At 37.2% G+C, this 23,120-nt stretch overlaps 1 protein-coding gene across 5 annotated transcripts in view; it reads left to right on the plus strand.

Moving 5' to 3' along the window:
* GABRA5 (gamma-aminobutyric acid type A receptor subunit alpha5) overlaps positions 1-23,120 on the plus strand; it is a 95,746-nt gene that overhangs the window by 50,241 nt on the left and 22,385 nt on the right. For all 5 annotated transcript variants that reach the window (XM_032395385.1, XM_032395388.1, XM_032395386.1 and 2 more), the window contains exon 7: positions 11,930-12,012. In XM_032395385.1, coding sequence (XP_032251276.1) covers positions 11,930-12,012 — 83 coding nt within the window. The remainder of the gene's footprint in view (positions 1-11,929; positions 12,013-23,120) is intronic.

A 23,120-nucleotide genomic window follows, 5' to 3' on the forward strand; every position in this document is an offset into this window, starting at 1 on the left:
TCTGGTAAGTGCTGTGAATTGTGCAAGACTGTTGAATCTCAGATCTGTACCTCTGAAACAAATAATGCAATATATGTTAAGAAAGAAAAAAAGAAGAAGAAGAATGTAGCAGGAGGGGAAGAATGAAGGGGGGGAAATCGGAGGGGGAGAAGAACCATGAGAGACGATGGACTCTGAAAAACAAACTGGGGGTTCTAGAGGGGAGGGGGTTGGGAGGATGGGTTAGCCTGGTGATGGGTATTGAGGAGGGCACGTTCTGCATGGAGCACTGGGTGTTATGCACAAACAATGAATCATGGAACACTATATCTAAAACTAATGATGTAATGTATGGGGATTAACATAACAATAAAAAAATTAAAAAAAAAAAAACAAAGATTCTGGGTTGTTAAAACATGTTAAATAACGTTCTAAAACCAGCTGAAATTTCCCATTCATTATCTATAGCATTCAGAAATCTGGAAGAAGAGATTCAGGAATTGAAAATAGCACCATCTGTAGTGTGGAAGACTGGCACTGGGGTTGGGATCCTGAGGGCTTTCACATCACTACTTAGCATGCCCTATGCCCTAACACCTCTTTGTAAGCCCAGTGGGCTATTGTTTTTCTGTTCTTCATATAATTTATCCTATCTTTAGTATTTCTTTCCTTCAATTAGTTTTAGGTTTAATTTGCTTTTCTTTTTCTAGTTTCTTAATATATGAAATTAGGTTGTTTCTTCTTTTTTAATGTAGGCATTTATAGCTCTAAATTTCAACCTAGGGACTGTTTTTGTTGCATCATGTAAGATTTGGTATGCTGTGTTTTTCATTTCCATTCATCTCAAAAGTTATTTTCTGATTTCTCTTGTGACTTAGATTTATTTGTTACTTAGGAATGTGGTTTAATTTCCACATGTTTATGAAGTTTTCACTTTTCCTTCTGTTACTGATTTTTAGTTTTATTCCACTGTGGTCAGAGGAGATACTCTGTATGATTTCAATATTTTTAAATTTATTGAAACTTGTTTTGTGGCTGAACACATGGTCTATCCTGGATAATGTTCCATGTGTTCTTAAAAAATGTATATTCTGCTGTTGTTGGATGGAGTGTTCTGTATATGGCTGCTTAGTCTGGTTGGTTTACAGTGTCTTCTGTTTAAGTCTTCTCTTTTCTGATTAATATTCTGTCCAGTTTTTCTAACCAATATTGAAAGTGAGGTATTGAAGTGAGGTTCATGTATGTGTATAATTTCTATATATTCTTGATACCTTGAGGCTTTTATCATTATATACTGTCCTTCTTTGTCTCTTCTCACAAATTTTGTCTTAAGTTCTCTTTTGGTTATGGTTTGAATAGAATGTCTTTTTCTATCTTTTCACTTTTAACTTCTTGTGTTTTGGAAACTAAAGTGAATCTGCTGTAGGCCGTATAGTTCATATTTCTTTACTGATTCTACCAGTCTCTGCCTGTTAATTGAAGTTTTTATTCCATTTATATTTAATATAATTACTGACAAGAAAAGACTTTGCTTTTTTAAAATTTGCTTTCTATATGTCTTATTTCTTTTTTGTTCCTTAATTCTTCTATTAGTACTTTTTTTTTAAAGATTTTATTTATTTATTTGCCAGAGAGAGACACAGCAAGAGAGGAAACACAAGCAGGGGGAGTGGGAGAGGGAGAAGCAGACCTCCCGTGGAGCAGGGAGCCTGATGCAGGGCTCGATCCCAGAACCCTGGGATCATGACCTGAGCTGAAGGCAGATGCTTAACGCGACTGAGCCAAACAGGAATCCCATTAGTACCTTCTTTTCTGTTCAATTGATTTTTTTTCCTAGTGTACCATTTCAATTCCATCTCATTTCTCTTACTGTATATATTTTTAATTATTTTCTTAGTGGTTACTCTGGGTATTTAAATTAACATCTAAATTCATGACAATCAAATTTGAATTAATACCAACTTAGTTTCAGTGGAATAAAAAAACTTTGCTTGCATTGCTCTGTTCCTTTATATTGTTATTGTAAAAAATTACATCTTTTTACATAGTGTAGACACTAATGTAGATTAATAATTCTCATCTTATGCATTTGTCTTTTAAATCTATAGAATAAGAGAGGGGTTATAAACCAAAAATAAAATAATACTGGCATTTATATTTATGTATGTCATTAAAATCTGGAACAGTTCCCAAAAAAATGAAAACTCTCAGTCTTTGCAGATAAGTTCTGTGTGTGTTGGGGTGCTCCTTCAATGCTTATCCAGGCAGTTTACAACTTCCATAGCTTTCATGTCTTGCTTTTGCAGTGCTTTTTTAGCTCAACTGGAGATAAGAACTTAGTCTTCTTGGGTCTTTTCTGAGCATGCACCCAGGCCTGGGCATGCACATATTTTTCTAGATTCTCTGGAATATGAGGAGCTTTCAGCCCTTACTTCCCCAAGTATCTCTTTCCCTAGCCTCTCCTTCCTAGACTTTTAGTCTGTCTGTTGCTTGCCCCAGCTGTATACATTGCCTGATGGCTGTGGTGAATATATTTGTGTTTGAATGTTTTGAACAAATGGTCCCTTAGAGGACACCTCAGCCTTGGAAAACTCTGAGTCAGTTGAAACTAAAGCAAACCCTGAGTCAGTCCTTCAGGGACCCACCTTCAGCTACTTCAGCAACCTGCAGCAGGAATATGGGCTGCCATTTTCAAGGTCACTGTAGAGCTAGAGAATGGGGGCTGGTGACAGTGTAAGTTCAAATGCCACAGAGCTTGCTCACTGAAATTTGGGTATTCTTTTTCTTCACTAAGCATTCTCCTGGCTGTTGTAAGTTCTTTGTTAGATTCCAGTTTTCTAAAAAGAAAAAAAAAAAGATGATGCTGACAGTTTTTGTCAGCTTATTCGTTGCTTTTGTGGATGCTCCCTAATTCACTACTTTTGCTGATATCACCGTTACTTCTTCCCAAGCATTTTTAAAGCATCTATTATGTGTCAGGCATTGCAGTACATATTTATATTCAGGACTTAAAACAGCACTGTAAAATAAGCTTTAGAATCCCCTTTAGAGGATAGTTTGGGCCCAGAAATGTTAAGTGACACAGCAAGTATACAGAGCCTGAGATGAGAGTTGAAGCAGGGTCTGTTTGATTCTGCTACCTCTTCTCTGTGCTTTCTCCTGTATTATAGTCTTGGTTGCCTTATGCTTTATGATTAAAGACATACTTGAATTTCATTTTGAGAAAGGAACTTCTTTGCATATTTGTGCTGTTCCTTCTTTGCAGCATTTTTTTAAATTGTTCAGGCTTGTCTTTATTTTCCTACATTTGATCTAATAAGAATTATTGATGGGCATGTGAATATGTATAAAAATTTAAACAAAATTTCCACTCTCAGGTTAATCATTACAGTGCCTTCCTGAGAAACAAGAGTATTAAGAATAGATACAGTTGGGCGCCTGGGTGGCTCAGTTGGTTAAGCGACTGCCTTCGGCTCAGGTCATGATCCTGGAGTCCCGGGATCGAGTCCCACATCGGGCTCCCTGCTCAGCTGGGGGTCTGCTTCTCCCTCTGACCCCCTTCCCTTTCATGCTCTCTGTCTCTCATTCTCTCTCTCTCAAATAAATAAATAAAATCTTTAAAAAAAAAAAGAATAGATACAGCCACGTTAATCAAAATAGATCAATAAATTTTGTTTCCTTTTGATAAGAAATATGCTAACTTTGAAAAATTATCACACATATACTAGTTTTCTCAACATAAATGAGAATTGCTAAAATCTTTCCAGTAGCTGAAGAGGAATGTGAAGTTCAGAGAGAATTTTTAGCCCAGCATAATTCCAATGGTTGGTCTCATGTACATTCTTATTACAATAAGAGTACAAAATGAATAAATTAGCCTACAACTTACTAGTGAAATATGTAACTCAAGCTTGAAGTAAGTTGTAGAATTTGGCACCATTGCTAAAAAGAAGACATTCGTTATGTTAAAACACATTTTTTTAAAAAGTGTGGAACTCTACAATTGTATAAGTCAGAACATTCATCATTTTAGTATATTCTTACTTGAACTTTCAGATAGTTTCCTAATTTCTGCTTTTTACAAGGTTGCCCTTCACTGACTTTAAATTCTATTACATTTTAAGCAGGTCACTGCACACTTTATTCTATTAGCTCTCCATTGACTACTCCCTATTCCCATACCTCACTAACCCCTGATGAACATGGTATCTCATCTATTCGTAATCACAGGCAAAACCCCTGCCTGTGATTTGGGTAGGGCCAGGGTTAGTTCTATGGTGAAGATCCCTTAGGAGGTTGGCTAACCAGGACAAGCACAATGGCCAGGTCCTGAAAGTAACTAGGCTTGCAGTTCTGGTCTGGACCAAACACAATTGCAGTAGATCTACAATTATCACAGAAGGGACCAGTACACACATTATAGTTAGTAAAAAGGCAGTGGAATGGATGAGCCTGGCAATGACCTTTGGGTTCCAAACATACACTGTTCCCAACTTGACAATGTTTAGATTCAAAAAATTCAGTTTTTATATAGTTGACTGAGTTTTAGAATACATTTTTCCTCAAAACATTATTATAAATTGTAATTACGTTCCCAAGAACTGGTAATTCCTAACTAACCAATAGTATGCATGGTACATCATGTTAGTGATTGTTCATAACAAGACAAATGCTTTGTTGCATTCTTTTATTTAATGAAAAAGTTTGCAGTTTTTTTTCTGATGCAGACATACAAGGGAGAAAGCTCCAGTGGGGCAGGGTTTTAGCATCAGGACGGTATCAAAGGGAAATTTCTGAAGGAGAAGCAGGTCTATGTGTATTCCTAGCACTAGTAAATTATTAAATATATATAATTTATACTTTTCTATAATATATTTACATATTTGTGTTAATAATAATGCCAATTCTCTGTAATTGAATACATGAATAAACATCTCTTCATTTGTCAATCTAGAGGTGAGTCAAATACAAGAAGAGGAGGCATATACTCCTCAAAGCTGGGCTTCCTTTCAGACAGCCCCTCACAGTGGAAAAGATCCTTCTCACATGCAGTGTGAATCTACAGTTCATCAACAATGAGGATGTGACTTAGCTATAGAGCAAGGAGAACTCTCCAGCAGCATCCCTACTGAAGGGTTGAAGGAGCCCTTCACTACCCCATGCAGGTGGGAATAAGCCAGAGGCAGCACAGTGAGGCTACAGTACAATAAGGATGCTGCCTACAGGAATGCCAGGTGAGCAGCGCCCCTTTGCTCTATCTCGAAACCCTGCAGCCCTTCAGATGGGAGCAGCTGTGGTAAATAGAAAGTAATCTACGTTAAGAATTCATCTGTTCTTTACAAGGACTCATAGGGCTAGAAATGTATCATGACCAAATTAAGCCTTATTTCTTTCCCGTAACACCAATCATTAAATGCTATGTTAATATTTACTTCTAAGAGTCCCCAAATAAATTTCATATATTGCCTGAGAGTCACTGTAGCATCTTTACAGAGAGATTATATTTCCACTGAGTGAATCTCGCTGAAGTATGGTGTACAGCTCACAACACTTTGCACGAGATGCTATTTCATTAACAAGGTCTGAATTTTCACTGTAGCTAACAATTTGTGAGCTGTTTATAAATTGGCTAATATTACCAAATTTCTTTCTTAACTTTGGAAAATGATTTCAAAATATACATGGGGCTGCTATTCAGCACACTAACAACTGACCATTTGACTTATAATACTATTTTTTTAAGGGAAACTACTGTATTAGTTTTCTATTGCTGCTGTAACAAATTAGCATGAACTTAGTGACTTAAGACAATGTACATTTATTGTTCACTGCTCTGGAGACTAGAAGTGTGATGAAGCTTTTGGCAAGATTGTGTCTCTTTCAAATTCTCTAGGGAAGAGTATTTCCTTGCCTTTTCCAGCTTCTACAGGATGTGTGCATTCCTTGGCTCATGGCCCTACATCACCCCTTCCATCATCACATCTTTCTTTGACTCTGACACTCCTGTTTTCTTCTTATAAGTAGCCTTATATTACATTGAGCTCACCCAGAAAACCCAGGATAATCTTCCTATCTCAAGAGCTTAATCCCATCCTAATCTGAAAAATTCCTTTTGCTGTGATAGGTAAGAAGGATTAGGACATGATCATCTTTGGAGGTTATTATTTTGCCTACCACAATCTGTCTTCTGGTTCTCCCCAAAACTCATGTCTTTCCCACGTGAAAAATATATTAACCCCATCCCAGTATCTCTAAATGTCACAACTCATTACAGCATTGAATTAAAGACCCAACTAAATCTCAGCAGCTTAGAAGTTCCAAATATCATTATTGAAGTTATCTAAATAAACTATGCAAGATGATTGGGGTATGATCTACCCTGAGGCACAATTCCTTCCCATTTGTAAATTTGTGGAACTCAAGAAACAAGTTTCTGCTCCCCAAATCAAATGGACAGGCATATGATAACAGTCACAGATACTCCCATTTGAAAGGGGAGAAAATGTCAGGAAAAAATGAAGCACTCTTCCCTCTCTCTGTCATTTTCAGTCCAAATTGGCAGTGTTTCTGCTGGTATAAAATTCTCAAAAGTTTTTAGGTCTCCTATATGTGTCTCAAGAATTCATACCACTAGACAAGAGGCTCCTACTTAAATCTTTCATAGATAATCTAATCTTTATTCCTGGCTTTTGCTTACACGGTTAAAGCTTCTTTGCCACTTAAAGTAACATATCTACAAGTTTGGGAGTGTGGGGTCCCATGAGTCACATACCTAATCTCAGAGAGTCCGCTATGTAACTGAATACTCTGACCTTTTGATACTTTTGAGGCATTAGCAAAAGTTTGTCCAACCACACCCTTATCTTTATTTTAAGAGCATTCTTTCCTGACAGTTAATCTCTTAATTACAGCATCTCTTGCAACCTGGATAGACTGAGAATTTCCCAAATCAAGTCCTGGTCCTTTTTTGTTGGCAGGTCTTCCCTCATCCTCTCTTTTTCTTCTCACGTTTTGCTATAAGCAGCAGGAAGAAAACAGGCCACAACTACAACACTTTGCTTGGAAATCTCATCTAAGTATCCAATTTCATCATTGTATCCATTGCATATAACACCCAGAATTCTTTCTGGATTCTCTAGGGGAGAATCTGTTCTGTTTCCTGCCTCTTCCAACTTCTAGAGGCTACCCGCATTCCTGAGTTCATGGCCACGTTGCTCTGATCTCTGCTTCTGTCATCACATCTCCTTTTCTGACCCTCAGACTCCTGCCTCTCTCTCATAAGAACCCTTGTGATTACACTGGGCCCATCTGGATAAACCAGGATAATCTGCCTTACCCCAAGGGCCTTGATGTAATCACATCTGTAAAGCTTCTTTGCCACTTAAAGTACCATATTTATAGGTTTGGGAGTGTGGAGAGTTAGGACATGGGCATCTTTGTGGGACCATTTTTCTACCTGCCATCACCATACCTTCTGCTGCACTGATGTAGTATTTCCATGTAAGTGAAGAAGGCTCAGATCTGAAGAGATTACTAGGTAGACATCTGGAGGCTAACCCCCTTTTCACACTTATCAACTATTTTTTTTTCTCAAAAAATAAAAGCAGTTGTTATTATCTTTTTTTTCAAATGGGAAACTGGACCAGAGAAGTTAGGCAGTTTTACAAAGTTTACACAGTTAGTTAATGGCAAAGCTACCCTAGAATTTGGCTGTTTTAACCACCTTAAAGTGCCCTCCACTGTGAACTGCCCCTGGTCAAGCAGAGAGCTCTCTAGTGAGTTTGGGACCCTAAACCCTTGATTAGTATGATATAAATCCAAGTTGAAGCAAGTAGTTTATCTCACAAAATGCCCTTTCCTGACCCTAAAAATAAAATGTTGTTGAAAATTGAGACATGTGTTTCAATAAGTTAATGTTTGAATATCTTAACAGAAATGGGAAGTATAATAGAAATTTGACCTCTGGGGGGGAAAATGCTGGATTCTTGGATCTACCAGTAATTCAGTGGTTTTTCCATAAGGCACATTTCTTAAACTTTTAGGTTTTATTTCCTTCATCTGAAAAGTGAAAGTTTCTAGTAGGTGGCCTGGCTGGCTCCTTTGAACTATGACAATCTATTATTCCTTAGACTGCTTTGATCTCAATTCTGTATGAAGGAAGTTGGTTATATATCAAGGCATTCTACATTTTAGGGAACCCATCAATGGAAGGCATCCTCTTATCTAGAGATATTTTTTGAGTATTATAAAAGCATAGGCTATTTTTGAAATGTTCAAAGAGATCAAAAATTTGAATGTCATTCCCCTACTGAGGCTGAAACATTTGCTATTAGAGGATTTAGCTGAATAATACATTCATCCTTTAGAAGAAAGATGCTATCATAGATGTATATTTTCCAGTGTTTGGAATTCTACTTCTAAGGAGGTCTGTTATAATGGGGGAACAATCCATGAGGCTTTAATGATAGCACTTATTGAGATGGTAATTGTAGAATTACTATCTTTTTTTAATGTTTTTACTGGAATTATTTTTTCTTTAAACATATTCTTTTTAGTTAGATCCAGCTAAATTCTGTCCACCAGTCTCTTCCCACCATCACTAAACCCTCTGGTCTTGCAGCTGTATGCTGAAAGCAGACTCCTTAGTGTATAATCCTTACCATCTTTAAATGTCAGTGCAGTAGCTTTCAGAAGGTAACCAGCTCTCAGGGCCAAACAGCCAGAATAGAGCAGGACATGAGATGAACTGAGTAAGTAAGAGCTGAGACCACCATGACAGAAAGGAAGACTTCTCATCCCTCTTATAAATACATGGTGTTGGCCAAGAAAAAAAGGAAGGCATGAGGAAAAGGGGAAGAAGCCAGGAGTGGGCAGTGTGCCCAAGGTGGGAAGTCAAGTCTCCTTGAGGGGATCTTCTCTGACAAGTGGGGCAAACAATAGAAAAGCCGGGTGGTGGTGCCTCCAATGGTCATGGAGATGGAAGCAAAGTACCGCCATGAGCACGGAGGGAAGAGGCATTGACCCATGATTCATGACACCTTCAAGGACTCAGCCAACACATCTGGCTTCAGGTCAGCCTCCAGACCCCGTGGGCAGTAGAGTGTTTCCTGGGGAACAGAGGCACAGTTATATGAGCTGGCAGACATGGCTGTGTCTAGAGAGAGGATTACTCCATGGAGAGACCATCTCCACATCACCCTGATGATGGGAATGGGGCCCATGAAGTTGTCAGCATTTTGGGAGGGCAACTTGAAGACTGCGGTGCTGGGTCTGCACTACCTGCGGCTGGACTAAGACAGTCAGGATCACCTGAAGCCTCTCCGCTTACACCCTACCTCACACTGCTCCCACTGACTGAGCCAGGGTCGTCCTTACACCTGCATCCATAAACCGTTTGAACAGAGGCTGCAGACCAGCACAGAATCTCCAAATCAAAACTGTTCTCCTTTAAGCTCCGACAGCCCCGTTATTTTGTGTGCTTATTCTCGCATTTATTGCTTTGTACCTGGCACTGCAGCTTTATATATACTTCTTATCTTCCTACTAAAAATTTGCTTCTGAAGAAAATTTTAGATTTTCTGAGTTCATTGTGAATTTATTCTCTAAAACATTTTTGACTCATTTAAGTTCTTTGTCACACTATATGCTTTACTTTAAAAATTTCTTAAATTTGCTAACAAACAGATAAAGTTAACATTATTTTCTTTTGTGTTGGCTGAATGCTCTCTTCACAGAGATTTTTAAGTCATAATTTTCTTAATTCTAGTAAGTAAATACTTTATCTACTTCATAGTCTCTAATAATAGTCCTTTTGAAGAGGTCCATTGCAGATTATTTATCATGTAAAACAATCTAAAAGTCTAACAATAATTGCTTTAATATATATCCATTATTATTATTATACATAATTGATTTAATGTTATACATGTTATATGTGTATGTATATATATATATATATAATACATATAATATATGTATATACACATGCATATAGCCCACACATCTGCATCCTAGAATTAAATAGTTTGTCTTTCAAAATCATGATTATGTAGAGATTTTCACATCAGAAGTACCCTGTTCCTAATGTTAGGTATATGAAAGACTGAATTTTGTATACAAGAACAAAAAGAAAATACATGTACATGTCAGAAAACTCTGGACAAAATTTACCGGGTTAAATTATAAGTGAAATGATATCTATTTGTAGTTTTCTCCTTCACAATTCTCCTGTACATTCCCATATCTTTCTATGAACATATACAGTGTATCATTTTAAATACCATCTCCCTGTCTGAATGTGATACTTGGTGTTGTGTTCTAGTCCATGTGCACTCCCACCTTTTAAGCATTATTCCATCCCCTCAAACCAGAGGCAGCAGAGGATTTCTTCTCTTTGATGGACACAGACCTTTCTTGCACTGACTCATATTTTTGTGTCATTCATTCAGAGAATACATACATTGGGGCGCCTGGGTGGCTCAGTCAGTAAGCGACTGCCTTCAGCTCAGGTCATGATCTCAGGGTCCTGAGATCGAGCCCCACATCGGGCTCCCTGCTCTGTGGGAAGCCTGCTTCTCCCTCTGCTCCTCCCCCTGCTTGTGTTCCCTCTCTCGCTGTCTCTCTCTCTGTCAAATAAATAAATAAAATCTTAAAAAAAAAAAAAAGAGAATACATACATTGACTACTCTGTCTGCAGTCATCAAGTGTGAATTCTGTGCCCAATTTAATAGCAAAAGTTTACTCTGTTTTAACAGGAGGAAGTAGTGAAGGCAAAAATGAATGTTTTTACATTTTTATTCTCACCCTGGGCACATAGCCAAGATCCAGACTCAATATAAGAGGGAAAGACCAATAGTGCTAATATCATATCGACTTATTATTTGTCCAAAAATGTAATTATAACATCTGTTTAAGGGTGAATGTTTTATATTATGATTTCATTCTATATAATTTAATTTCATTTTAAATAGTAGAATAAGAAACTTAAGAAACAGATTAACTCATTAATGAAATTTAGGTTCACTACCTAATTAGTAAGTCTGTAGAGAAATAAAAGCATGACAGTGTGGCAAATTTGGAAGTGTACAGAACCCATTACTACTTAGCGTGTGGTGGACGTGCCATTATGGAGTCACAGTAGTCAGGGGTCTGGGTTCAAATCATGACTCCATGACTTAATAGCTCTATATCCTTGTCCTGATCCTTTAATATCTGTGCATCACTTTCCTGCTTTGTAAACTGGGATATTAACAGCAACAAATCTCCTAATGCTATTCTGATTAGATGTGTTAGTGCAGGTAAGCATTTAATACAGTGCCTGGCGTAGACCTGGTGGATATTATGTCCATTACTGTTTGAGTCATTGGTGACAGTGGTAGTAGATGGTGGTATTATTATCTGGAAGACCAGGCTTGGATTAAAAACAATTAGGTTGTACCAGAAGATTGCTGTCATAACACAATTTCACCTACTCTTCAGTGTCATGTCATCAGTCCAGTACACAATAATTATAGCCAGCTTCTGGTCAAAATTTAGACTGAGCATTTATTACACATTTATATTTTTTGAGCGTATAAACTATTTTAGAAAATACTTATATTTTCAGCCTTGTCAAAGGAAGTTTTTTAGATTACTCTGAGTAAGGGATGGGAAACAAAGAATAAATCATTTTTAAAGGCATCTGAAAATTGCTTTGCAAGTGGTAATGTATGTACAGACACGCACACCAAGCCACAGAACCGAGTAGATTTGACTTAAGCCATATTTCTAAATGATACCCATCTTCAATGCAAACCTATATAATTTGGTGAAACAGTTTAGACAATTTCATGAAATATGGTAATTAAAATAATGAGTGAAGTACTTAACATGGCTTTATGGAACATGGTGCTGCTCAGTAAATAGTCAGAATTGGCGAGTCATTTAAAGGTCTTTGTCTCTTACTTTTCAGCTTGACCATCTCTGCAGAATGCCCAATGCAACTTGAGGATTTCCCGATGGATGCCCATGCTTGCCCTCTGAAATTTGGCAGCTGTAAGTTATTTTCACAAGTAAGAACCATGGATATACTTTTGGGGTTATTTCCACATTCATTCAGAATTTAGGTTCCATATGTGAATAAGCACGATATGGGTGGCAGTCTGCTTGAGAAGACTGGAATGCTGTGGATTACTTATACCTTTGTCCTCACAGACTAGTTTCCTTGTCTGTAACTGCGAGAATATGAGTGGAGGCACAAACCATCTAGAAGATGATCCTGGGGAAGTGTTTCCAGGCCTTCACCTGGCAGTTCTTTGTTGTTTTCATGTCTCAGATTGCAGGTTGCCTCCTGCAAGGGGACACCCTTCCAGACCCACTTTCCAATACCCAACCAATATATTTTTTGTTGAATTGTAGTCATTGCTGTCTTAACACACTTCTTCTAGAGTGTTCATGAGAGCAATGACATTGTCATATTCACCCTCACTACTCACCTTGTACACATATTGGGAAATGTGTTGCTTGAACAAATAATTATTCATTAGGTGAACATCTCTCTGATTCTGGCAGGAAGTCTTGAATTCCAGCCATTCCAGACAGTGGAGTGATGACACTGGCCCCAACATATGCCTGCAGCCTCATCCTCACTTCTGAGATGTTGGAAGGCAGGGTTAGAACCAAACTCTTCCCTTCTTTCTTTATGCTATCCCTTTATGCTCATGCTATGTGAAGTTTTCATTTTTGAAAGCAGAAGAATGTGCTCTTTGAGATTGAGCATCAGATTTGTATTAAGGTACTACATTTTTTTATAATCTATAAACCAATATTGTTACATTATTATTAATTAAGGTCCATAGTTTATGTTAGGGTTCGCTCTTGTGTTGTATATTCTATAGGTTTTGATAAGTGTATAATGACATGTATACACCATTATATTACCGTACAAAGTGTTTTCACTGCCCTTAGAATCCTTTGTACTCCACTGATTCACTCTCCCTTCCCTCAGTCCCTAACAACTATTGATCTTTTGACTGTATCCATAGTTTTTCCTTTTCCAGAATGTCATACAGTTGGAATCATATAGTATGCAGCCTTGTCAGATTGCTGCTTTTACTTGGTAATATGTATTTATGGTTTCTCCATGCCTTTCATGTCTGAAGAACTTACTTCCTTTTAGTGCTAAGTAATATTCCATTGTCTGGTTGTACCATAATTTATCCATTCACCTGTTGAATGACATCTTGGTTGCTTCCACATTTGGGCAATTATGAAGAAAGCTGCTGAAAACATCTGTGTGCAGGTTTTTGTGTGGACATACATTTTCAATTCCTTCGGTTAAATATCAAGAAGCACCAGTGGTGGATCATATAGTGTGAATATGTTTAGCTGTGTAAGAAATTGACAAATTGTCATTCCCACCAGCAAAGAATGAGAGTTCCTCTTGCTCCACATCTTCATCAGCATTTGGTGTTATCAGTATTCTGAATTTTATCTATTCTAATAGGTGTGTAATGGTATCTTATTTTAATTTATAATATCTTTATGACATATGATACTGAATAGCTTTTCATATGTTTATTTGCCATCTGTTTATGGTGGTTTGGTGAGGTGTCTGTTCAGGGCTTTTTCCCATTTTTAATCTGGTTGTCCATTTTCTTATTGTTTAGTTTCAAGAGTTCTTTGTATATATTGTCTTTCAGTTCTTTATCAGATATGTGTTTTGCAAATATTTTCCCCAAGTCTACAGCTTATCCTCTCATTTTCTTGACAGTGTCTTTCATCTAGCAGACATTTATAATTTTCATGAAGTCTAGCTTATTAATTCTTTAATGGATCATGTCTCTGATGTATCTAAAAACTAAGGTTATCTATAAAAAAGTCTATATCTAGATTTTCTTCTGTGTTATCATCTGAGAGTTTTATAGTTTTGCATTTTATGCATGGGTCTGTAATCTATTTTGAGTTAATTTTTGTGAAGATAGAAGGTGTATGTCTAGATCCTCCTTTTTATAAATTTGCATGTGGATGTCTAGTTGTTTCAGCACCATTTGTTGAAAAGACTATCTTTAATCCATTGTATTGCCTTTCCTCCTTTGTCAAAGACCAGTTGACTTGGTTTGTGTGGGTCTATTTTTGAGCTTTCTAATCTGTTCCATTGATCTATTTGCCTATTCTTTTGCCAATACTACACTGTCTTCCTACTATAACTTTATACTAAGTCTTGAAGTTGGGTAGTGTCAGTTCTCTGACTTTGCTCTTCTTCAGTATTGTGCTAGCCATTCTTTTGCCCCTCCACATAAACTTTAGAGTCAGTTTGTCATTATCCACAAAATAACTTGCTGGGATTTTTATTGTTATTGCATTGGATCTATAGATCAAGTAGGGAAAAACTGACATCTTGACATAATTTAGGCCTCCTGTTCATGAACATGAAATAACTCCATTTGTTTAGTTCTTCTTTGATTTCTTTCATTAGAGTTTTGTATTTTTCTTTATATAAGCCAGATTACCTTGGCACCAAAACCAAAGATATTGCAAAGATGATAAAACTTTGGATCAGTATCCCTCATGTATAGAGACACAAAAAAAATCCTTGACAAAGCACTAGCACATTGGATTCAACAATAAAATGAATAATACACAATGACCAAGACCAAGTAGTTTATTCCAGAGATGCAAGACTGAGTTATAATCCACTATTTTAACATTGTAAACAAGAAAACTAACATAATAGGGGTGCCTGGGTGGCTCAGTCGATTAAGCATCTGACTCTTGGTTTCAGCTCAGGTCATGATCTCAGGGTTATGAGATCAAGCCTTGTGTCAGGCTCTGCGATGGGTGTGGAGCCTGCTTGGGATTCTACCTCTCTCTCCTCTCCCTCTGCCCCTACCCCTGCTCACACACACTCTCTCTCTAAAAAAAATAAAATCTTAAAAAAAAAAAAGAAAACTAACATAATAATATCAATTGATGCAGGAAAAACATTCTCAGAAAACTAGTAATAGATGGGAAATTCCCGAATTTGATAAAGTATTTCTACAAACAGGGCGCCTGGGTGGCTCAGTTGGTTAAGCAACTGCCTTCGGCTCAGGTCATGATCCTGGAGTCCCTGGATCGAGTCCCGCATCGGGCTCCCTGCTCGGCAGGGAGTCTGCTTCTCCCTCTGACCCTCCCCCCTCTCATGTGCTCTCTCTCATTCTCTCTCTAATAAATAAATAAAATCTTTAAAAAAAAAAAAAAAGTATTTCTACAAACAACCACAATGAAAAGCTATAATTAATATTACACTTAATGTAAAAAAAAAAAAAAAGACAGTAGTTTCCTAAGACTGAGAATAAGGAATTGATGTCTGCTTTCACCACTTTTACTCAGCATAAAGCTGGAAATTCTAGCCTGTGCAATAAGACAAGAAAGGAAAATAAAAGTGTGCAGAATAGAAAAAAAAGAAAGACGGGGTTTTTACTTGTTAATCTTTGTATCTTTTATTTCCTTGTCCTATCTTATTGCATTAGTTTAGGACTAGCATTTTCCTGTCTAGTTGTTTCACATCAATTCTTGAGAAAGAGGTATTGAAATCTCCAAATATAATTGTGCATTTGTGTATTTCCACTTTCAGTTCAATCAGTTTTTGCTTCACATATTTTTCAGCTATTATTTGGTGAATACACATTTGGGATTATTATGTCTTCTTGGTGGATTTGTATAATATCCTTCTCTGTCTCTGGTAATTTTCTTTGTTTTGAAGTCAGCCTAATATCCACATAGCCACTCTTGCTTTCTTTTTGAATAATGTTTGAATGGTATTTTTTTTCTTATTTTTAGTCTCAACACTTATATGTCATTATGTGAAAATAAGTTTCTTGTAGACAGCATATAGCTAGGTCAGATTTTTTTTTTTTTTAAAGATTTTATTTATTTGAGAGAGAATGAGAGACAGAGAGCATGAGAGGGAGGAGGGTCAGAGGGAGAAGCAGACTCCCTGCTCAGCAGGGAGCCCGATGCGGGACTCGATCCCGGGACTCCAGGATCATGACCTGAGCCGAAGGCAGTCGCTTAACCAACTGAGCCACCCAGGCGCCCCTAGCTAGGTCAGATTTTTAAATTAACTTTGTCAGTCTGTGTCTTTTAATTGGTGTATTTTCATCATTTATACATAATGTATCTATTGATATGTTAGTGCTTAAGTCTGCCATTTTATTTATTTATTTTTGGTTTTCTTTATTTTTCTCATTTCTCTATTTTCTTTTTTCTGCCTTCCTGTTGGTTAGCTGGACAATTATTATGATTAATTATCATATTATTATTAAATTTTTATTTGCTTATAGTACTTTTTCTATACAGTTTTTCCTCAATTTATAATGGGATTACATCTTGATAAACTCATTGTAAGTTAAAAATATTGTAAGTTGAAAATGCATTTATTATACCTAATCTATAGAACATTATACCTTAACCTAGCTTACCTTAAATGTGCTCAGAACACTTACATTAGCTGACAGTTGGACTAAATAATCTAACACAAAGCCTATTTTATTATAAAGTGTTGAATATCTCATGCAATTTATTGAATACTATACAAAAATGAAAAACAGAATGGTTATATGGGCATAGAATGGTTGTAAATGTGTAAATTGTTTACCCTTGTGATCATGTGGTTGATTGGGAGCGGTGGCTCAGTGCCACAGCCCAGAACCACATATTGCTAGCCTGGGAAAAGATCACAATTCAAAATTTGAAGTGCGGTTGCTACAAAGTACGTATTGTTTTTGTACCACCATGATGAAAAGTCATAAGTAAAATCATCTTAATTTGGGAACTCTGTATATTTTTGTATAACTTTTTTAGTTGTTGCTATAGTTGTTTACATACAGTTGACCCTTGAGCAATATCACAGAGGCACCAACTTCCCACACAATTGAAAATCCATGTATAACTTTTGACTTGCCAAAACTTAATTACTAATAGCCCACTGTTTACTGGAAGCCTTACCAATAACCTGAACAGTCAATTTACACATATTTTGTACTTACAGGTATTATATACTGTATTCTTACAATAAAGTGAGCCAGGGAAAAGAAAATGTTATTAAGAAAATCATAAGAGAAAATACATTTATAGTATTGTACTATACTTACATAAAAAAAATCCATGTATTAGTGGACCTACATGTTCATACCCATGTTGTTTAAGGGTCAACTGTATACATAACTTATCACAATTTACTGGTGTCTTCATTTTACCAGATCAAATGAAAAATAAAAACCTTACCTCCCTTTATATGTGCTTATCTTCCCATAATTATAATACAGTTGCCTAAAGATGTTCTCTTTGAGTTACAAACTCAAGACAAGAAGGAAATTCTATTATATTTACCCATATTTTTACTTACTGTGTTCTTTTTTTATTTTAAGTGTTCCAAGATTTCTTCTTTAAAACTAAGTTATTTTATAATAAAATAATAATAAAAATAATAACACGATAAAATATTTTATAATAGAACTTATTTTATAACTGCTTAGCAAATTTCTTTTAGCCATTTTTTAGGATAGACTACTGGCAATAAATTCTCTTTGTTTTTCTTCATCTGAAAATGTTTTGATTTTTCCCTTCATACCTGATGGATATTTTCACCGGATATATTCTGTTCTGATAGTTCTTTGACACTTGAAAAATGTGCTACTTTATTCTTGCTTCCTTGCTTACTGATGAGAAATCTGATGCCATTCAAATCATTTTTCACTTATAGATAAGATGTCATTTTTTTCTGGTTGCTTTCAAGATTTTTTTCTTTGTCTTTAGTTTTCAGAAGTTTAACTATGATGTGTATTGGTGAAGATTTCTTTGAGTTTATCTGGCTTGGGCCTTGCTAAGTTTCTTGAATCTATAGATTTTTGCCAAATTTAGAAGTTTGAGCAATTATTTCTTTGAATACTCCTCTTTCTCTTCTCTTTTCCTGAATCCAATGTCATGAATATTAGATATTTTTTATATCCCCATAAGTTCTGAAGCTCTTTTCATTTTTTCCTGTTTTCTCCATTTTTCTTATTATTTAATTTCTGTTGTTTTATCTTTGAGTTTACTAATTCTTTCCTTTTTTCCCTCCATCTTGCTTATGAATTCATGTATTGAGCTTTGTATTATGGTTATTGTATTTTTCAGTTCTGTGAAGTTTAATTTGTCTATCATCTTGACTGGGTCATGGCAAGCCCAGATATTTGGTCAAACATTATTCTGGACGATGTCTGTTAGGATGCTTTTGGACAAGATTAACATTTAAATTAATAGACTGAGTGAAGCAGATTGCCTTTTCTAATGTGAGTGGGTCTCATTCAATTAGTTGAAGTCCTGAACAGAACAGAAAGGTTGACCTTCCTATGATAAGGGAAACTCCTCCTGCCTGACTGCCTTCATCAGGACCATTGGTCTTTTCCTGCCTTTGGATTCAAACTGAAAACATCAGCTCTTGGGTCTCTGGCCAGCCAGTTTTCAGACTAGAACTATACCATCAGCTTTCCTGGGTCTCCAGCTTGCTGACTGCAGGACTTCTCATTTTCACATGAGCCAATTTCTCATAATAAATTTTTTAAAAAAGAATATTTATGTTCTATTGGTTCTATTTCTCTGGAGACTAATACATATATTGGTTCTGAGAAGTGGGTGCTGCTGTAACAAATAATTAAAAATGTGGATGTTTTCTAAAAAAAATAAAAGAAAATGTGTAAGTGTCCTTAGAATTGGATAATGGGTAGAGGCTGGAGAGTATTGTGGTGCATGATAGAAGAGGTGATTCTGGTGAGAGCTCAGAAGGAAAAAAGGACAGCTGGAGAGAAAGTCCATCTTCTTAGAGAATCCATAAATAATCATGAACAGCCTACTGGTAGACATATGGTGTGAAAGGTCTTCTGGTGAGGTCTCAGCAGAAATGAGGAACAAGTTAGAGGAAACTGGAGGGAAGGCAGTCCTTGCTACAAATTGACTAAATTGTGTTCAAGGCAGTTGGCTGAATTGTGTTCTAGTGTTTCATGGAAGGTAGAATTTGTGAGCAATGAAATTGGATATTTAGTTGAGATTTCTAGCAAAGTGTTGAGTTCCTCATCACTGCTTATAACAAAACATGAGAAGCAAGTGATGAATTCAAGAAGGAATTATTAAGCAAAAAGGAACTAGAATTTAAAGATTTGGAAAATCTTTAGCCTGCCCATATTGTGAAAAACGAGGAAGCTTGTTATGGAGAGAACACCAACGGTGTGACTGGACAATTACTTCATAAAATTGACACCCATGATGTTGATCGGCTGTCTCAACATAAACCAGGAAGAATGACTCTGAAGGCAATTCAGAGATGATAAGGGCTGCCGGTACCATCACAGGCCTCAGTTTCAAAGGGCAGAACTGCCAACCCGCAGAGCTGTATGGGCAGAGCCCTTACAGAGAGCCTTGACAGCAGCACCCCAGTTGGGGTGATACTGCCACCCCACTGGGCCTGGAGGGCAGAGCACTGAATCAAAGAGGAAGATTCTCAGGCTATAAGAATGTGCTTTGCTAGGTTTGGGACTTGCCTGGGACTCACCCTTTTCCTTCTGATTTCATTTTTGGAATGGGAGTGTCTATCATCTGCCTGTCCCACCATTGTGTTTTGGAAGCCCATAATTTGTGTGGTTTCACAAACTTACAGCTGAAGAAGGATTTTACCTCAGGATGAATTGAGTCTCACCCATATCTGATTTAGATGAGACTTTGGACTTCAGATGTTAGAGTTGATGCTGGAATTAGTTAAGGTTTTGTTGCTATTGGGGTGGAATGGAAATATTTTACATGCAGGAAGGACATGAATTTGAGGGGGGCAGTGTCAGAGTGTTATGTTCTGAATTGTGTCCTCTCCCCCCATTCCTATTTTGAAACCCTAATCCCCGATGTTACTGTGTTTGGAGACAGAGCACAATTAAGCAACAAACACTTAACACAGACAGAGATTAAGATTAAGTGAAGTCATAAGAGTGGAACCCTAATCCAATAGGATTGGTGCCCTTGAAGAAAAGGAAGAGGGAGAAATCTCTCTCTCTCTGCAAACACATGCAATGAGGAAAAGCCATGTGAACACACAGCAGAAAGGCATGCATTTGCAAGCCAGGAAGAGAACTCTCACCAGAAACAAATTTGCTGGCACCTTGGTCTTGGACTTCCCAGCCTCTAGATCTGTGAGAAAATAAAACGTGGTAGTTTAACTACCCAGACTACGGCATTTTGTTGTGGTAGCCCAAGCAGACCAACACAACTTCTAAAACTTCTGTTTGGTCTTTCCTTATCTCTTCGGTTTCTTTGCAGAGACCTTATAATTTCTCATTTGTTTCAAGCATATTTGTAATTGGTCATTGCAGCCTTTTATGATGGCTGCTTCAAAAATTCTTTGTCAGGTAATCCTAGTATCTCTGTCATATTTGTTTTGATATGTATTGATTTTTTTTATTCAGTTTGATCATCCTAGTTGTTGGTATGATAAATAATTTTCTGTTGGAACCTGGACATTTTGTGTATTGTGTCGTGAGACTACTACTCAAGTCTTCTGTTTTAGCTGGCTTTTTTTTTTTTTTTAACACTGCTCTGGCAGGGAAAGATGCAGCATAGCCTCATTACTGCCAGGAGGAGGTAGAAGTCCAGGTTCTCCACTCAATACCCATGACACAGGTTGCGTGGGGCCCTTTATTCCTGCTGGATGGGCGCTGGATTTCCAGCTGCATACCAGCTCTCCACAGACACCAAATGTAGGGTGGTCTCACTAGCACTGAGCAGTAGCAGAAGTCTCAATTTTTACTGATTCTCTGCTGACACAGGAGGGATCTGCTCCTGCTGGATTAATGTGGGCCTCCAGGCTCCCCACGTGGCTGCCAGCACACTGTAAGGAATGGGTGTCATTACTGCCCAGCAGGAATGAAGGTGCTGGTTCCCTTCTCTGATGCCACTACACTGGTGGGTTGGGTATCTGATGGGAGTGGAAGTCTGGGCTCTCCACTTTCTTTTTGGTCTGTGGTCAGGCAGGACTGCAGTTTTTCTGTGGTGTGTGACTGGACTTCTCCAGTTATTGTCTAAAAGTTTTCTGTCTTGATAGGCTGGCCCTTTTCCTGGTCCTTGGGCTAGAGAGAGCACAGGCTTATGGTAGTGGTGTTACTGTGTTTTGTCTATGCCCATTGTGTTTCTGGGTTGCTAAGCTTCTTGGGCTCCCAGTCTGGGATGTATATGGCAAGAATAAAACCACAGAACCCACTACTGGGTCATCCCTTGGGTCCCAAGATCCCAAGACCTGTCTGCCTTATTCTTTCTAGCTTTCAGATTCTTCGTATATTTTATATCATGTCCAGGTTTTATAGTTATATTTAGTGGGGGGATTAGGGGAAAACACATCTCCATTTTCCTGGAAGCAGAAGTCCCCTTACATGTATTTTTATTTTTATTGGTACTTCCTAGGTTTCTTGAATTTCTAAATTTGTCTTTCATCAAATTTGAGGAATACTGGCCATTGTTTCTTCTAATATTTTTCTGTTCCATCCTCCTTTTTCTATCTGGAGTTCTAATTATATTCATTTTTTAAAGAATGTTTTCTTTCTTTATTCTTTATATTGGATGATTTATATCAGTCTGTCTTCAAGTTCACTGACTTTTTTTTTAAAAAAAGATTTCTTATTTATTTATGAGAGAGAGGGAGAGAGTATGAGGGGGGAGGGGCAGAGGGTGAAGCAGACTCCCCACTGAGTAGGCAGTCTGATGTGGGACTCAATCCCAGGACCCAGAGATCATGACCTGAGCTGAAGGCAGATGTTTAACCAACTGAGCCACCCAGAGCCCCCAAGTTCACCACCTTGTTTTTGTCATTTTCAATCTTCTGCTAAATTCATATAGTAAATTTTTTATTTGGTATCTTTGTCAGTTTTAGAATTTGTATATGGTTCTTTTAAGTAGTTTCAATGTCTCTGCTAGACTTTCTCTTGGTTTTTTCATTACAGAACATTACATTTTTTCCCTTTACACTCTTAAGCATAACCATATAAGCTGCTTTAAAATCCTTGTGTGCTAAATCCAGGATTTGAATTCTCTTGGGATCGTTCCACATTGATCCTCTTTTCTCTTGAGTATGGATCATATTTTCCTGTTTCTTTTACATTTAATATTTTGAATTCTTTCCTGAATATTTCACTGTTATATTACAGAGACTGGATTCTGTTAAATTTAGAGTGTCAATTTTTTTTTTTTTTTTTTTTTTTAGCTAATTAACTTGACCAAAGGAAACCTCCAAACTCTGACTTTCCTGCAGTAGGCAATAGCTGAAATGGTCAGGCGGTTCCTCTACCTTAGTTGGGCTGATAGGATTATGCTCTAGGTATGCATAATTCAGGGATAAGTGTAGATATCTGGGTAGAGTTTACATGCATCCATTACATTAAATTTGGGGCTTCTCTGTGGCTCTTTCCTTTCCAGGATTTTATACCTCATTTTTCAGACGTGCTATTTTGATAGCTCTAGACTCTTTCTTTTGGTTCTTCAAGCCAGTAAGACCAAGGGATGTATCTAAGCCTTAGTTACCTCACAGCTCTGACTCAAAGCTTTTTAAGTAAAAAGGCATTCCCTTCTTCTAAGTGGCGACTCCCTCCAGTTTCTTCCTGTGTGTTTACTCTCCAGGGCCTAACTACTAACTCCAGAGTTAATAGTTGTGACCTGATTACAACCACTGGCAGGGGAAGTTCGTTTGACTCCAGGGGTTTCCTTTTCTACTACTTCTATCATTTCAAAGAGATTTTTGGAATTAGGAGAGGTGACTGTGTGTGATGAGCCAAAAGTTTAGGTTGGATGGAGATAATATATATTTTTTTCAAACTATGAAATTAAACGTACATTTATTTGGGGGAAGCAGTATAATGGAAGGGGACTTTCACCAGGATTTATTTAAGTCATTTGTTGCCATGGGGTGGCTGTGCACGTCAGTACTTGACAAAGCCTTCAGAAGATCCCTACGGCATCTTTTTTGGGAATCACTGATTCATGTCTCTGAAGGGAAATGAATTGTTCATGTCCCCAAGAAGAAGATGAGTTGTATGACTTAAAATTATACCCCTCTTTGCATATGAAAATTATGTTCTTGATTTGATCAAAGGCAAAACACTGAAAGTGAA

This window comes from Phoca vitulina, unplaced genomic scaffold (genome assembly GCF_004348235.1).
Source record: "Phoca vitulina isolate PV1807 unplaced genomic scaffold, GSC_HSeal_1.0 scaffold84, whole genome shotgun sequence".
NCBI lineage: Eukaryota > Metazoa > Chordata > Mammalia > Carnivora > Phocidae > Phoca > Phoca vitulina.